Source organism: Lepidochelys kempii, chromosome 23, assembly GCF_965140265.1.
Source record: "Lepidochelys kempii isolate rLepKem1 chromosome 23, rLepKem1.hap2, whole genome shotgun sequence".
NCBI classification, from domain to species: Eukaryota; Metazoa; Chordata; order Testudines; family Cheloniidae; genus Lepidochelys; species Lepidochelys kempii.
The window spans coordinates 8,643,376-8,659,645 of NC_133278.1; the positions used below are offsets into that span (position 1 = coordinate 8,643,376).

At 52.8% G+C, this 16,270-nt stretch overlaps 1 protein-coding gene across 1 annotated transcript in view; it reads left to right on the forward strand.

Moving 5' to 3' along the window:
* The first annotated feature begins 9,984 nt into the window (after window positions 1-9,984).
* Window positions 9,985-16,270, forward strand: part of LOC140902093 (scavenger receptor cysteine-rich domain-containing protein DMBT1-like) — a 44,944-nt gene continuing 38,658 nt past the window's right edge. The window contains exons 1-4 of the mRNA XM_073321784.1: window positions 9,985-10,178; window positions 10,983-11,312; window positions 12,104-12,433; window positions 13,185-13,514. Of these exons, the coding sequence (XP_073177885.1) occupies window positions 10,022-10,178; window positions 10,983-11,312; window positions 12,104-12,433; window positions 13,185-13,514 (1,147 nt within the window). The 5' untranslated portion in view covers window positions 9,985-10,021. The remainder of the gene's footprint in view (window positions 10,179-10,982; window positions 11,313-12,103; window positions 12,434-13,184; window positions 13,515-16,270) is intronic.

Genomic DNA, 16,270 nt, shown 5'->3' on the forward strand with positions numbered 1-16,270 from the left:
TGATTTTAGAGAGGTGCTTCTTTTACTTTTTTTCTTTATAATAAAGTTCTGCTTTTAAGAACCTGATTAGTTTTTAGTATCCTAAAAACCCAAGGGTCTGGTCTGTGCTCACCTTGTTTACCTATTTGGTTGGTATGTTATTCTTAAGCCTCCCCAGGAAAGGGGGTGAAGGGTTTGGGGGGATATTTTGGGGGGGATAGGGCTCCAAGTGGCCCCTCCCTGAATGTTTGTTTAAATCACTTGGTGGTGGCAGCAATACCATCCAAGGACAAGGAATTTGTGCCTTGAGGAAGTTTTTAACCTAAACTGGTGGAGTATAAGCTTAGGGGGTCTTTCATGCGGGTCCCCACATCTGTACCCCAGAGTTCAGAGTGGGGAGGAAACCCTGACAGGTCCCATTTTACAATACCCCACCCCTAATGACATTACAATAATCTCAGTTTTGCCTTTTTATCCGATTTGGCAAATCTCTTCATGTCTGGCCCCTTTGGAGATTGGTCCAACTTTGGAAAAGAGCCTGTTCTGAGTTGTTTTCCCATCAGGAGTTGTGCAGGACTATATCCAGCAGCTGCTATCAGCGTTGATCTGTAACTCGGAAGAACAAAGAATGGGACTTCCTGCTGTAGGATTTTCTTGGCTGTCTGTACAGCTCTTTCAGCTTCTCTGTTCACTTGGGGTAATGTGGGAGGCTCACAATAAGATCAAAATCATATTTAGTTTGGAATGACAAATTCTGCTGCTCTGAATTGTGGTCTGTTGTCTCTCACTAGTTGCTCTGGATTACCAAAGTGAGCAAAAGTGCACTTCGGTTTCTCCATAACACTATGATATGTCTTTCAAGTACATTATCTCTATATACCTGGGAAAATAGTACATGATGACTGGGTAATGACAGCCTCCGAATTTCCATAAATCTGCAGCTAGTCTCTTCAAGAGTAGAAATGTTTGTACACTGTACAGTTCAGCACTGTCTCTTAAATTGATCTGTACTGGATCTCCTTTCAAAACCTCAGTATCATAAGAATATAAGAATGGCCATACTAGATCACAGCAGTGGTCCATCTAGCCCAGTATCTTGTCTTCCAACAGTGGCCAATGCCAGGTGCCCCAGAGGGAATGAACAGAACAGGTAATCATCAAGTGATCCATCCCCTGTCACCCATTCCCAGCTTCTGACAAAAAGAGGCTATGGATACCATGCCTGCCCCTCCTGGCTAATAGTCTTTGGTGGACCTATCCTCCATGAGCTTCACTAACTTTTGAACCATGTTATAGTTTGGGCCTTCACAACATCTGCCCACAAAGCGTTCCACAGGTTGATTTTGTGTTATATCATCAAATCCTCCAGTGAGTTCTTCCACCTTTCTCACTAGGCCCATGGTGGTTGATAGGCTGCTGCTGAGAAGGTTGATGTTCTGTGGTTCTTTGATCACATGCACTCTGAATGCAAAGCTTTTGTCTTAGTAAGCCATTTCTGTGGTGAACTGGCCCATGCATTTAAGAGTACCTCCAGGGCTAGTCACAGCCCTCAGGTGACTTCAGCTATGGGAGGATGTGACAGGGTGCACTTACCCCAAACTGGATGGGGAAGGGTTAATTCCTCACTGTGGGTAGAAGAGGCCACACCCCCATGTCCCTACCAGGCATGCACCAAGGGTAGTGCTTCTATAAAAGGGAGCAGCACAGCTCAGTGAGTGCAGACTGCTGGAGACGAAGGACTCACGCCCCAGGCTCCAGCCCGGGAGCTGTCGAAGCCCCAGACTGTGCAAGCCAGAGGTGCCAAGACTCAGGCACATGCCCAGGTACCTGAGGACACCACTCAGAGGTTGGAGCCACCGGGAGCAGCACAGCCTAGGGAGACTGGAGACCCAGAAGATGTCTAGACCAAGACTACAGGAGTCACAGTAGGAAGTAGCCCAGGGAAGGACTAGCCATTGTCCCTACAGCAGTCAGCATGTATCAAGCAGATCCCCACTGATGAACATCATCCGTGTTTGTGGGGAGGAAGCTGTCCAGTCCCAGCTTCACTCCAGCTGTAGGAATTATGATACCTTTGGGCAGATATCAAGGGACATGATGGAAAGGGGCCATGACCAGGACGCTCTGCAGTGTAGGGTTAAAGTGAAGGAGCTGCGGAATGCCTACCACAAAGCCCGCAAGGCAAACAGCCGCTCCGGTGCTGGTCCTGCAACCTGCCATGTCTACAAAGAGCTGCACATGATACTTGGGGGCGACCCCACCTCCACTCCGAGTACCACCATGGACACCTCAGAGCACAGTCCAACAAGGCAGGAGGAGGAGGAGGAGGAGCAAAGCAGGAGCGAGGGTGCACAGGAGGAGGAAGACACCCCGGCATCCCTAGATGCTTGCAGCCAGGAGCTGTTCTGAAGCCAGGAGGAAGGTAGCCAGGAGCGGCAGACGGTGCTTGGGGAAGGACAAACACCAGAGGAGGTTCCCGGTAAGCGGCTTTTATTTTGGGAAGGAAGTTATTCAGTGCGGGCTCTTGGGGCAAGGAGGGTTAGGACTGCATGCATGCCTAGATACGGAATACGGCATTGATGTGCTCTCTCACATCGTGGTAATCGGCTTCAGTGATCTCTTCAAAGGTCTCATCCAGAACTTGGGCAATGCACTTAAGCAGGTTTCATGGGAGAGTCACTGTGGTCCTTGTCCCAGTCAGGCTAACATGTCTGCGTCACTGTGCCATGAGGGGCGGGAGGGCCATTGCTGCACACAGGCAAGCTGCTTATGGGCCAGGGCAGAAGCTGGATTGCAGTAGAAGACCCTCCCTTGCTTCCCAAGTCACCCTCAGCAACGAGATATCTTTTAGGACGAACTCCTGTGGAAAATGTGAGGACAGTGTTCAGCATAGGTGCCCCCTGCAGCTGTTGGCTCTCCCCAAGACACAGAAACGCAGAGGACAGAACAGCCATGAAAGAATCAGTCTCCCTTGAGTAGAAGCGAAGAGGACATGCTGCATGAAGTCATGCAGCACTCCCTTAATGAAAATCAAAAAGTGCAGGAGCAGCGGGAGAGTGAAAGGAGGGTTCTCCAGCAGAATGCGGCTCACCGGCACCAAAGCGCAGAGCAGCTGAGAAGCATCATGGAGCACCAAGAAGACTCAATCCAGGTGCTTGTAGCCATGCAGGTGGAGCACTTCTGCGCCCCCCCCACGGCAGCCCTTGTCCCAAAACTCTTTCCCCTGTGCCCCCATGTCACCTCCAACCCACTTTCCCCAACATCCGAGTTCATATTTGCAATCAGCTGCCTCCAACACCTGTAGCTTCACCACCCAGCCCTGAAAACTAGGACCCTGACCCACTGCACTCAACCCCCAGCACCATGCAGTCGAGCCATCCTGAAGTGCAGCACTCATTGCACAGCACTCCAGACAGGAAGGCTGAGTATGAGAACAGGACATACGCAAACCTGTGACTGAACCATTCACCACCCCACCCCTTTGCCCTTTGTGTTTCCCAAGCAGTTGTGTTTCTTTTCAATAAATACATTTTCTTTTCATTAAATGGATTTTTTTGCTTTGAAAACATTCTTTATTATTGCATAACATAAAAGATACCTTAGCCCAGGAAAGCAACAGGCACTGCAAGTCAGTGTATCATACGTAGCAAACACAGATTCCTACTAACACTGGAACCACTGCACTTCACTCCCGTGCAGGGCACCAGACATTACTGGTGGCATTCAGCCTCAAATTGCTTCCTCGAGGCATCCCTAATCCTTCCAGCCCCACGCTGGGCCCCTTTAATAGCCCTGCTCTCTGGCTGTTCAAATTCAGCCTCCAGGTGTTGAACCTCCGAGTTCCATGCCTGAGTGAATCTTTCACCCTTCCCTTCACAAATGTTATGGAGGGTACAGCACTGTTCCGTGGTGGTGAGCATGTCCATGAATACCACAAGCAATCTCGTGTTGTATGCATTACTCACATCAATATCATTGTCGGAGTCCTCACTGTCACTTGGATCTTAAGGAGTAACTTGACTACCAAACGTGATGTGCTGGCGAGACTCGTCAGCATATTCCTCAGCAGTTCGGGCTCCATTCCCACAGACCAAAAGGGAAGGCAGAGCGTGCAGTACAAAAACCATTGAAAGATGGCGTCAATTGTGGATGGAAGCAGAGGGATTGCTGGGATGTGAACCAATGCATCACGGGGCATTGGGACAGGACCCAGAATGCCCTGCACCCCCCGCCTCCTTCCCACAAGCCACAGCACCAGAATGGGAAGAGGTGCTCTGTGGGATAGCTGCCCACAATGCACTGCTCCCAATGCCACTGCAAGTGCCACAAAAGTGGACACGCCAGTGCGCTTGCAGCTGTCAGTGTGGACAGACTGCAGCACTTTCCCTACTGCACTCTACGAAGGCTGGTTTAACTCAAAGTGCTCTACATTTGCAAGTGTAGCCATGGCCTAAGGGCTTGGCTACACTTGCAAGTTGGAGTGCATTAAAGCAGCCCCAGGCGCCCTAACTCCCGACCCGTCCACACTGGCAAGGCACTTAGAGCGCCTGGACTCTGCAGCTGGAGCGCTCCTGGTAATCCACCTCCACGAGAAGTATAACGCTGGTTGTGCCTCCGCTGAAACACCCCAGCATCATTGTGAACGAGGTGTTGCTTTACTGCGCTGCGATCGGCCTCCCGAAACATCCCATAATCCCCTTAAGTCAAGTGGCCACTCTTGCCATTGTTTTGGAATTGGCTGTAGGAATGCGGATATGCCCTTTCAAAGCTCCGTTTCTGACAGCCGGCTGCTTATCTGTTCCGGGACAAAGCAACAGTTAGTGTGGAATGTTGCTTGCTGTGAATGTGTGAGAGAGAGGTGGTGGGGAGGGGCGTCTGAACTAACAAGACAGCACGCTGACACACTCTCAGCACCCCAAAAACCCACTCTCTCTCCCCCCACATACACACAGCACACTCTCTGTCACACTCCACTCCACCCCCCCGCATTTGAAAAGCATGTTGCAGCCACTTGAACGCTGGGATATCTACCGCAATGCACTGCTCTTTGTGGCGTTGCAAGAGATGTTAATGTGGCCACGCCAGTGCGCTTCCAGCTGAGAGTGTAAACACTCGGCAGCGTTTTCCCTGCTGCGGTTCCCGACGGCTGGTTTGACTCTCAGCCCTCTACATCTGCAAGTGTAGCCATGCCCTAAGCTGACAGAAGAGCTCTCCAGTTGGCTTCACTACTCCAGCTCCATGAGTGGCAGTAGCTATGTTGGTAGGACAGCTTCTTCTGCCCACATAGCGCTGTCCATATTGGTGCTTAGGTCGGTGTAACTTACATTGCTCAGGGGGTGGCTTTTTCACATTTCTGAGTGACATAAGTTATACCACAGCAAGTGCTAGTGTAGACATAGCCTAAGCTAAACCATAGCTAGTTTCAGGTTTCTCAATTTGCTCCTGCCTTTTGTTCTGTTGTTTGACTAATTCAGACTGGTTTGCTATTTGAATAGCTGTGGCTAGAGTTAAATCTCTCCTCAGTTGTAGCTGCTGTGAATTTTTTTTATCTGTTAGCACACAGAGGCTGATTATTGGGTTATTTTCAACCTTTGCATTCCCAAAATCACAGTTTTCTCCCAATATATGTGGAGCTCTTATAAAACATTCCAAACTTTCCCCTGGTTCTTGAGTTCTCTGGTGGAAAGAAGCTTTTTCATAAGCTACATTTCTCTGAGATATAATGTATGCATCAAACAGAGCCAGATCCCTTTCATTGTCACCTTTGTGACTGTCTTCAGTAAAGTCAAAGGATTTAAAGATATGCTCTGCCTCCTTCCCATAGCCTACATTAAAGACGATACCTGCATATCTCCAGTTTCCTTGCAACTTGGCAGCAATGTGAAATCTTGTTTCCAGTCTATCCATGGTGAAGTTTGTGAAAGCTAAAGTTCTCTAGGGCACTAAAGAGTGGCATGGTGTTGAGATCCTGCAACCTGTGTAGCTTTGTTCCTTCTGTTTATGTTCTTATGTTACTCCACACACTATGTCATGTTCTTCTGTACCAGACATGGACTGATCACAGAGCTTGCTTTTACATACCATGATCCTTTAATGCTCTGCCAGGAATGGCTGAGATCAGCTTAAAATAAGGTATTTTACACACATCACCATCTAGTGGCTGAACAGTATAATACACTTTTGCATTCCATTACAAGGTGTGTGGAGTTTCACTCCAGGGTCAGGGGATACTAGCCCCAGTAAGGCCTAGGGGGAGCAGGGTGTGTGGGACCTTCAGTGATGCAGGCAGTTTGAAAGCAGGTGGCTCGGTTTGGAAGGGCGGGTGCAGTGTCACTGGTTCTGATTTCAGAGTAACAGCCTTGTTAGTCTGTATTCGCAAAAAGAAAAGGAGTACTTGTGGCACCTTAGAGACTAACCAATTTATTTGAGCATGAGCTTTCGCTGTAGCTCACGAAAGCTCATGCTCAAATAAATTGGTTAGTCTCTAAGGTGCCACAAGTACTCCTTTTCTTTTTGGTTCTGATGTCGCTCACCACATCTTGTATTTTGTCTGCTACTTAGGGCTCCTCTGCACTGGAAACATTACAGCGTAGATGCTACCAACGCTGACAGAAGAGGTTCTCCCATCAGTGTAGGCAATCCACCTCCCTGAGAGTCAGTAGCTAGGGTCACTGAAATATAACATGCAGCTGAGACCTTTTCTCTCAGTGCATCAACAGATGGCAGGGAAGAGCTTACTCGGGCCACTACTTATATCAGCCAGTGTTTGGAGATCCCTGAAATGTCCAATCATGGAGACAGAGACTTACCTCATCCCTTTGCTTTCTTTCAGCTTCCATGACAGGATTCCCCTTGGCAGGTAAATACGAACATAGGCAGAGGGTGCGGGGTGTATGTGGGGTGCATGCTGCAAGGTGCAGCTCTTTGTGCAGCTGGCTTATAAATCGGGGTGGGGAAGGGCAGAGTTAAGATGATTTAATCTAGTGGTTCAAATGTAGAACTGGAGACCTGGGTTCAAATCCTGCCTCTGCCAGACTCACCCTGTGGACTCAGCCTATCACTGCCTCGCTACGTGCCTCAGTTTCCCCACCAGTGAATTGTTAACAAGGTGGACTGTGTGGCAGAGTGAAGGGCATCCTGGCTATTGGGTCCCTGTGGAAATACTCAGGCCACCCAGCATCTCGAGAACTCAGCCTTGCCTAGCAAGTCCGAGTTACATTTGGGCTGTGGCAGCGCCTGGCTGAGCCGCTTAAGTCTGGGGTGGCCCAGATTTCCCCTGGAATAGGATCTGCCCCAAGAGATATTTTTGCCTTTAGTTATTGTTAGAGCCATTTTAGCTCAGCTCTGGCTGTAGCTGGTGCATGGCCCCAATCCCTGCACTGGGGGAGTGGAGGTGCCGTGAGTGACACCAGCTGGGGCCTGCAGCAGGCGGCGGTGGTGTGCCAGGAGCTGGGCTGCTGTGACACCCTCAGCACCAGGACAGTGCTCAGTTCAGCACGGGGCTGGCCCTGTCTATGTGGATACCGTGGAATATAGAGGAGCTGAGTCAACCCCAGTGGAGGCTTTCGGGGAGCAGAACTACAGCCCCGTGAGGCTGCTGCTGTTGGCTCTGGTAGATGGGGGCGTCGGGGCGCAGACGGGGAGGGGGCTCGGGCAGGTGCAAAGGGCAGTTCAGTCTCCTGACCAGTTACGCCCTTTGCCCCTCGGCTGGGAGTCGCTCGGACTGAGGGCTGGGCTGGGCTGCACACACCTGTCCTGTCATGGAGGGGAATTAACCCCAGCAGCTCATTTCACATTTTGGGCATCAGAGAGCTGCAATGGCTGCAACTTCCACTCACTACCAGCTTGGACCCAGGGCCCCAAGACGTGAAAGTGCAGTGCCTGTTCCCCCCAAGCCAGCCACAGCCCCTGCCTGAGCTGGGGCCAAACGGGAACCAGTGCCCTCCAGGGGAAAAGCTTCAGGTCTCCTTCCCCCAATGTACTGTGTCACCTCATCCTCCTCGCACAGACTGTACTGGAGCCAGAGTCCCCTGGGGGAAAGACCCTGTGTCCCATCCCCCATCCCACGAGTCAGCCATTCCACCGTGCCTGGGGCTGGATCAGAGCTGGTGACCTCCAGAGAGGAACCCCCCAGTGTCCCATTCTCAGCCCTCCGGAGCAAGCCAGTCTGCCACACTGAGACTGAATGGGAGCCAGAGCAAATGATAGGGAACAAGCCCCATATTCCTTTCCTTTAGCCCATCCCTGAGTGTTTATCCCCTTGGGGTGTTTGCAGACTCTGGCATTTCAGAAGTGGCTCAGCTCCGACTGGTGAATGGCCCGAGTCGCTGTGCTGGGAGAGTCGAGGTGCTTCACGACGAGCAGTGGGGAACCGTGTGTGATGACGGCTGGGATTTAACTGAGGCCAGAGTCGTGTGCAGGCAGCTGGGCTGTGGGATAGCATTATCAGCCCCATGCATGTCTCGGTTTGGACAGGGACCTGACCGTATCTGGCTGGATGAGGTTAACTGCACAGGGACAGAAGCTGCCCTCTCCGAATGCAAGGCTAGGCCTTGGGGAGAGCATAACTGTAACCACGTGGAAGATGCCAGTGTTGTGTGCTCAGGTAAGCCTCATCTCTTCTGTCACGGTGGGTGCTGCAGGGAGTGGATTAGGAAGCTTTCAGCCCAGCCCCTGGTTCCCCATCTGAGTTCCCGTGCCCCAGCGCAGCGCGATGGGCCTGTACTGAAGGGAGCAGACTGGGAACACAGGAGGGGGTGCTCTCCCCTAGCAGTCTGGGATGACCCCAGTCCTCCCGCTGGCTAACAAAAGGTCTGTGCTGCAGGGTATGGGGCTCTCGCCTCACAGTCAGCGACGCTCACGGTTCCCCAGAGCGGCGCTAGGTGCGTGAGCTGCAGAGGGTGGAGTGTGGGGCACAGTGAGAGGCCCTCTCCCTGCTCTGATTGCTCTGATCCCCCGCCCTCCCTGGCACAATGGGGCGCTGGGTAAGCATGGATCCCAGCTGTGGGACTTGGTGTCAAACAGAGCTTGCAGTTGCTCCTGGGGACTAGAAACCCAGGGTCACTTTGACAAGAGTTGGGCTCCTAACTCAGCCATGCTGGACAATTTGCACCACAAACAATTAGCCCTGAACCTGTAATGTCCCCCGCAGCTCTGACTGGACAAACATTTCCCCCAACTTCCTGTCTGCACAGTCACCATATTTCTGTGCCCTGACTCTCAGCTGCCCTGTCCCACCCCGAAGTGGCAGCATGTCAGCAGTGGGGACTGAGCCCCTGGCATGGAGTGGCTGTGTGAGGAGGCCAGTCACACCCATCCGTGGTAGGCGATACAGTCATCAGCATCACTTGTGATCAGATGCACAGGAATCTCCTTGAGTATTTATTGCATTTGCAGACTCGGTCATTCCAGACCCAGGTCCTCTCCAACTGGTGAATGGCCCCAATCGCTGCGCTGGGAGAGTCGAGGTGCTTCACAACCATCAGTGGGGAACCGTGTGTGATGACGGCTGGGACTTAACTGATGCTGGAGTCGTGTGCAGGCAGCTGGGCTGTGGGAAAGCGTTATCAGCCCCAGGGCGGGCTCACTTTGAGAGAGGATATGACCGTATCTGGCTGGGTGAGGTTAACTGCACAGGGACAGAAGCTGCCCTCACCGAATGCAGGGCTAGTTCTTGGGGAAAGAGTAACTGTCACCACGGAGAAGATGCCAGTGTTGTGTGCTCAGGTAACCCTCCTCTGTCACGTCACTGGGGGTGCTGCCTGGAACAGGCTGGGAAGCTTTCAGCACAGTCCCTGCTTTCCTGTCTGAGCCAGTGCTGACCCCAGTGTCTCAGAGAGGTGCTGGGGGGCTGTGCTGCAGGGAGGTGTGTATGTGTCCCTCTGAGAAACCTTCCCCCGTCTCTGCTTGCTCCAGTTCCATTCCAAGCTATGGCACAATCTGGCACTCCGTCGCCATTGTTCCTTCCAGTCAGATTCAGTGTCAGCTGGAGCCTATAGCTGTTCACTGGGACTGGGAACCCTACATCACTTTGCTGAGCATCATGCTCCTGACTCCATTGTCCCGGGAAATTGGCAACTTAACTAATGTTATCCTTGGGCAGACGGGATTGGACACTGTCAGGTCCAGTAACAAGGTGGTGTTGCCTAGTGGCCAGAGCCAGGATGGCATCAGGATCACGGCTGGACGTCACACAAAAGGTAAAAGCCAGAAACAGAGTCCGAAGCCTTGCCCAAGGTCAAGCTGCAGTCAGAATTGGTCCCTGGAGTTAGGGTGAGGAAGCAGGAAAAAGGGGCAGTAATGGGAGCAAGGAGCAGGCACAGGGCCAGGCAGCAGGAGCCAGGAACAAGGGGTGGTAACAGGAACAAGGAGGAGGAACTGGCCCGGGCCAGGCAGCAGGAGCCAGGAACTAGGAGTGGTAACGGGAACAAGGAGGAGGAACTGGCCTGGGCCAGGCAGCAGGAGCCAGGAACTAGGGGTGGTAACGGAAGCAAGGAGCAGAAATCGTGTGAGGTGGCAGGAATCTGGTCCCTGGGGTCTGGCCAGCAGCAGCCTTAGCAAGGAGTTGCTCAGACAAAGGGTAGGATGGGAACAGGGAGCTTTACAGCTGGAGGTGTCCAATCAGCAGTCTGCTTCTCTTCACCTGCTCGTGGTGGGTGGGCCTCTGCTGGTGACCCATTAGCTACAATTCCCTCATCTCCCGGTGATGTGACAGGTAAGGCTGTAGTTCAGCAAGCTCGTGGATCTGGGCTTGAGCCCTGTCGTGCATGGGAGGTGCCTAATTCTTTCCCATTTCCTGCATAAACAGCTCAGCCAACTTTGCCGAGCTTGTCTCTCAGCTGCCCTGATTCACCCCAGAAGTGGGAGCATGTCAGTGGTGGGGAGTGAGCCTGTGATGGGTATTCGCTGTGTGGACCCGTACGTGGGAAGCACTACATTCTCCAGTGTCACTAGTGATCCGATGCACAGGAAACTCCCTGTTTATCCTCTTGGGGTGTTTGCAGACTCTGGCATTCCAGAAGTGGCTCAGCTCCGACTGGTGAATGGCCCGAGTCGCTGTGCTGGGAGAGTCGAGGTGCTTCATGACGAGCAGTGGGGAACCGTGTGTGATGACGGCTGGGATTTAACTGAGGCCAGAGTCGTGTGCAGGCAGCTGGGCTGTGGGATAGCGTTATCAGCCCCACGCGGGTCTCGGTTTGGACAGGGAACTGACCGTATCTGGCTGGATGAGGTTAACTGCACAGGGACAGAAGCTGCCCTCTCCGAATGCAAGGCTAGGCCTTGGGGAGAGCATAACTGTAACCACGTGGAAGATGCCAGTGTTGTGTGCTCAGGTAAGCCTCATCTCTTCTGTCACGGTGGGTGCTGCAGGGAGTGGATTAGGAAGCTTTCAGCCCAGCCCCTGGTTCCCCATCTGAGTTCCCGTGCCCCAGCGCAGCGCTATGGGCCTGTACTGAAGGGAGCAGACTGGGAACACAGGAGGGGGTGCTCTCCCCTAGCAGTCTGGGATGACCCCAGTCCTCCCGCTGGCTAACAAAAGGTCTGTGCTGCAGGGTATGGGGCTCTCACCTCACAGTCAGCGACGCTCACAGTTCCCCAGAGCGGCGCTAGGTGCGTGAGCTGCAGAGGGTGGAGTGTGGGGCACAGTGAGAGGCCCTCTCCCTGCTCTGATTGCTCTGATCCCCCGCCCCCCCTGGCACAATGGGGCGCTGGGTAAGCATGGATCCCAGCTGTGGGACTTGGTGTCAAACAGAGCTTGCAGTTGCTCCTGGGGACTAGAAACCCAGGGTCACTTTGACAAGAGTTGGGCTCCTAACTCAGCCATGCTGGACAATTTGCACCACAAACAATTAGCCCTGAACCTGTAATGTCCCCCGCAGCTCTGACTGGACAAACATTTCCCCCAACTTCCTGTCTGCACAGTCACCATATTTCTGTGCCCTGACTCTCAGCTGCCCTGTCCCACCCCGAAGTGGCAGCATGTCAGCAGTGGGGACTGAGCCCCTGGCATGGAGTGGCTGTGTGAGGAGGCCAGTCACACCCATCCGTGGTAGGCGATACAGTCATCAGCATCACTTGTGATCAGATGCACAGGAATCTCCTTGAGTATTTATTGCATTTGCAGACTCGGTCATTCCAGACCTAGGTCCTCTCCAACTGGTGAATGGCCCCAATCGCTGTGCTGGGAGAGTCGAGGTGCTTCACAACCATCAGTGGGGAACCGTGTGTGATGACGGCTGGGACTTAACTGATGCTGGAGTCGTGTGCAGGCAGCTGGGCTGTGGGACGGCGTTATCAGCCCCAGGGCGGGCTCACTTTGAGAGAGGATATGACCGTATCTGGCTGGATGAGGTTAACTGCACAGGGACAGAAGCTGCCCTCACCGAATGCAGGGCTAGTTCTTGGGGAAAGAGTAACTGTCACCACGGAGAAGATGCCAGTGTTGTGTGCTCAGGTAACCCTCCTCTGTCACGTCACTGGGGGTGCTGCCTGGAACAGGCTGGGAAGCTTTCAGCACAGTCCCTGCTTTCCTGTCTGAGCCAGTGCTGACCCCAGTGTCTCAGAGAGGTGCTGGGGGGCTGTGCTGCAGGGTGTGCTGTTTCCCTGTGAGACATACACCGCTCCCTGGGCCAGGAAACAGGCGCCAGAAGCAAGGGACGGTAACAGGAGCAAGGAACAGGAACGGGGTGAGGAAGCATGAGTCAGGAACAAGGATAAGGAACTGGGGCAGGTCCCAGGGATCTGGTCAGCAGCTGCCTAGCAATGGGTTGTTCAGATAAGGGGAAAGATGGGAACAGGAATCTTTATACCTGGAGATGTCTAATCAACAGTCTGCAGCTAGTTACCTGACCATGGTAAGTCAGCAGTTGTGGCCTCTGCTGGAGGGCCATTGGCTGCAGTGATGCATTATGCTCTAGTTGGGCAATCTCATAGGCCTAATTTTCAAACCTGCAGTAACTAAGAAAGACATAATTCTTCCCCACTTCCTGCCTAAACTACTGGGCCAGCTTTCCGTAAACTCTCTCATCTGCCCTGTTCCACCCCAGAGGTGGTAGCATGTCTGTGGTGGGGAGTGAGCCCTTGATGGTCAGTCGCTGTGTGCTTATGCTGTTTAGACCCATCAGTGGGAGGCGCTGCGTTCCCTGGCATTGCTAATGTTAAGATGCACAGGAATCTTTCTGACTACACCCTTGGGATGTTTGCAGACTCAGCCCTTCCACACCTGGCTGACGTGCGACTGCTGGACAGCCCAAGTCGCTGTGCTGGGAGAGTCGAGGTGTTTCACAACCAGCAGTGGGGAACCGTGTGTGATGACAGCTGGAACATAACTGATGCCGGCGTCGTGTGCAGGCAGCTGGGCTGTGGGACGGCGTTATCAGCCCCAGGGAGGGCTCAATTTGGACAAGGATCTGGGCCAATTTGGCTGGCTGAGGTTAACTGCGCAGGATCAGAAGCTGCCCTCTCCGAATGCAGGACTAAGTCTTGGGGAGACCATAACTGTCACCACAGAGAAGATGCCAGTGTTGTGTGCTCAGGTAACCCTCCTTTGTCATGCCCCTGTAAGTGCTGCGAGAAGCAGTTCGGGGACTCACTGGGGCGCTCTCCCCTCACAGTGAGTTCTGACCCTGATGCAAAATGCTGGGCTGGGGCTCAGCGGAGGCTGCTCTCCCTGCAGGCTCCTGCGTTACCACAAAGCCCAGGTCGTGTCTAAGGGCCTTGCTGCAGGGGGCAGTTTGGGGATGACAGGAGGGGGCTGCTCTCTCTCTGAGTCAGTGCTGACCCCAATGCCCCAGCATGGTGCTAGGGCACCGTGCTGCAGGCTGAGGTGTATACATCGCTGTGAGTGTCCCTCTGCCATGTCTGCTCACTCTGATCCCCCCCACCCAACTCTAGCCCTATAGGCGCTCTGTGACCAGTGAGTTCTCGTCAGACTCACTTGCTGTCTTATTCTGATGAGACGAGAGATTTGGTTGCCTAAAGGAAGAGCCCTGATGTGCCCTGCTTAGACATCTGCCATTTTTGTATGCAGTGTAGTTGCAGCCATGTTGGTCCCAGGATACAAGAGAGACAAGGTGGGTGAGGAAATGTCTTTTGCTGGCTCAACTTCTCTTGGTGAGAGAGACAAGCTTTCGAGCCACACAGAGCCCAGACCTGAAGAGTAAGCTCCAAAGCTTGTCTCTCTCACCAACAGAAGCTGGTCCAATAAAAGACATTACCTCACTCACCTCATCTCTCTAGATCGGGGTGGGCAAACTTTTTGGCCCAAGGGCCACAGCTGGGTGGGGAAATTGCATGCATGGCCATGAATGTAGGGCTGGGGTGCGGGAGGGAGTGCAGGGTGTGGGAGGGGTGCGGTGTGCAGGAAGGGGCTCAGGGCAAGGGGTTGGGGTGGATGAGGGGTGTAAGAGGGGGCTCAGGGCAGGGGGTTGGGGTGAGGGGAGCGGTGCAGAGTATGGGAGGGGGCTCAGGGCAGGGGGTGGGGGGTTGGGGTGCAGGAGCGGTGTGGGGTGCGGCAGCAGGCTCAGGGTAGGGGGTTGGGGTGTGGGATGCAGGAGGGTTTGGGGTGTGGGCTCTGGCCCAGTGCCGCTTACCTGGAGCAGCTCCAGGGTGGCAGTGGTGCGGCACCACTAAGGCAGGCTCCCTGCCTGCCCTAGCCCTGCACCACTCTCGGGAATGGGGAACTGCAGCCAATGGGAGCTTGGGGTTTGGAACCCACAGGTGAGGGCTGTGCACGGAGTCCTCTGCCACCTTTCCCCCGACCCAGGGGCTGCAGGGACGTGGTGCTGGCTGCTTCCGGGAGCAGCGCGGCGCCCACAGCGCCACAGGGGTGGCAATCCCGCAGGCTGGATCCAAAGCCCTGAGGGGCCAGATCCGGCCCACGGGCCGTAGTTTGCCCACCCCTGCTCTAGATTCCTGTAAGGCTTTTGTCTTGGCACTGCACGAGAACGATGCAAAATCGACATTGTACATGATAAATCAATTAAAAACTGGCCAACTTCCTGGTCTCAAAATGTAATTGTGAATGGGGAATCATCATCGAGCAAATGTGTTTGACTGGGGTCCTGAGGGATCACTTCTTGGCTCTACACTATTTAACAATTTTATCAAGGGACTAGAGAAAAACATAAAAACATCACTAAGAAAGTTTGCAGATGACACAAAATTTGGGAGACTGGTAAATAGTGAAGAGGACAGGTCCCTGACACAGAGTGATCTAAATCACTAGGTAAGCTGGGTGCAAGCAAACAAGATGCCTTTTAGCATGACCGAATGTAAAATTATACATCTAGAAACACAGAATGCAGGCTGTACTTACAGGAGGGGGGACTCTCCCCTGGGAAGCCCTAACTCTGAGAAAGACTTGGGAGTGGGTGGTGGATAATCAGCTGAACAGGAGCTCCCAGTATGACTCTGTGACCAAAATGGCTAGTGCAATCCTGGGATGCACTTACAGGGGAATCTCGAGTAGCTGTATAGAGGTTATTTTACCTCTGTAGTTGGTGCTGGTGCAACCAATGCGGGAATCTTGTGTCCAGTTCTCTTGCCCACAATTCAAGAAGGATGCTGATAAATTTAAGAAGGTTCAGAGAAGAACCATGAGAATGATCAAAGGATTAGAAAACCTGTTTTGTGGTGACAGACGCAAGGAGCTCAATCTGTTTAGTTTAACAAAGAGAAGGTGAAGGGACCACTTGATCACAGTCTATAATTACCATCATGGGGAACAGAAATGTGATAATAAAGGACTCTTCAATCTTACAGGCAAGTGATTAATAAGATCCGATGGCTGGAAGTTGAAGAGAGAAATTTAGATTACAAATAAAGTATAAATTTGTAACGATGAGGATTATTAATTGTTGGAACATCTTACCAAGGGCTGTGGGGGATCCTCCCTCCCTGGTAATTTTTAAATCAAGATTGGCTGTTTCTCAAAGATCTGCCTGAGGAATTACTCCAGGGCAGGTCTCTGGCCTGTGCTACACAGGAGGTCAGACTAAGTGGTCACAGTGGGCACTTTGGGTCTTGGGATGTATGAATCCCGCTGATCAGATGGAGCCTGCAGCCATTCACAAGGAGTAGGGACCCTGGGATACTTTGTCAAGCATCAGGCTCTTAATCCCATTGCCCTGGCCAATTAGCATCTTAGCTGATGAGCCATGAACTTTTAACTTTTGGCACTATGGTGACTGGATGCAGAATTCTTCCCCATGTCCTCTCTAAATGACGGCCAGATTTCTCTCGCCTGTTTCTCAGCTGCACCCTGGTGGTGGCTGCATATCTGTGGTGAGGA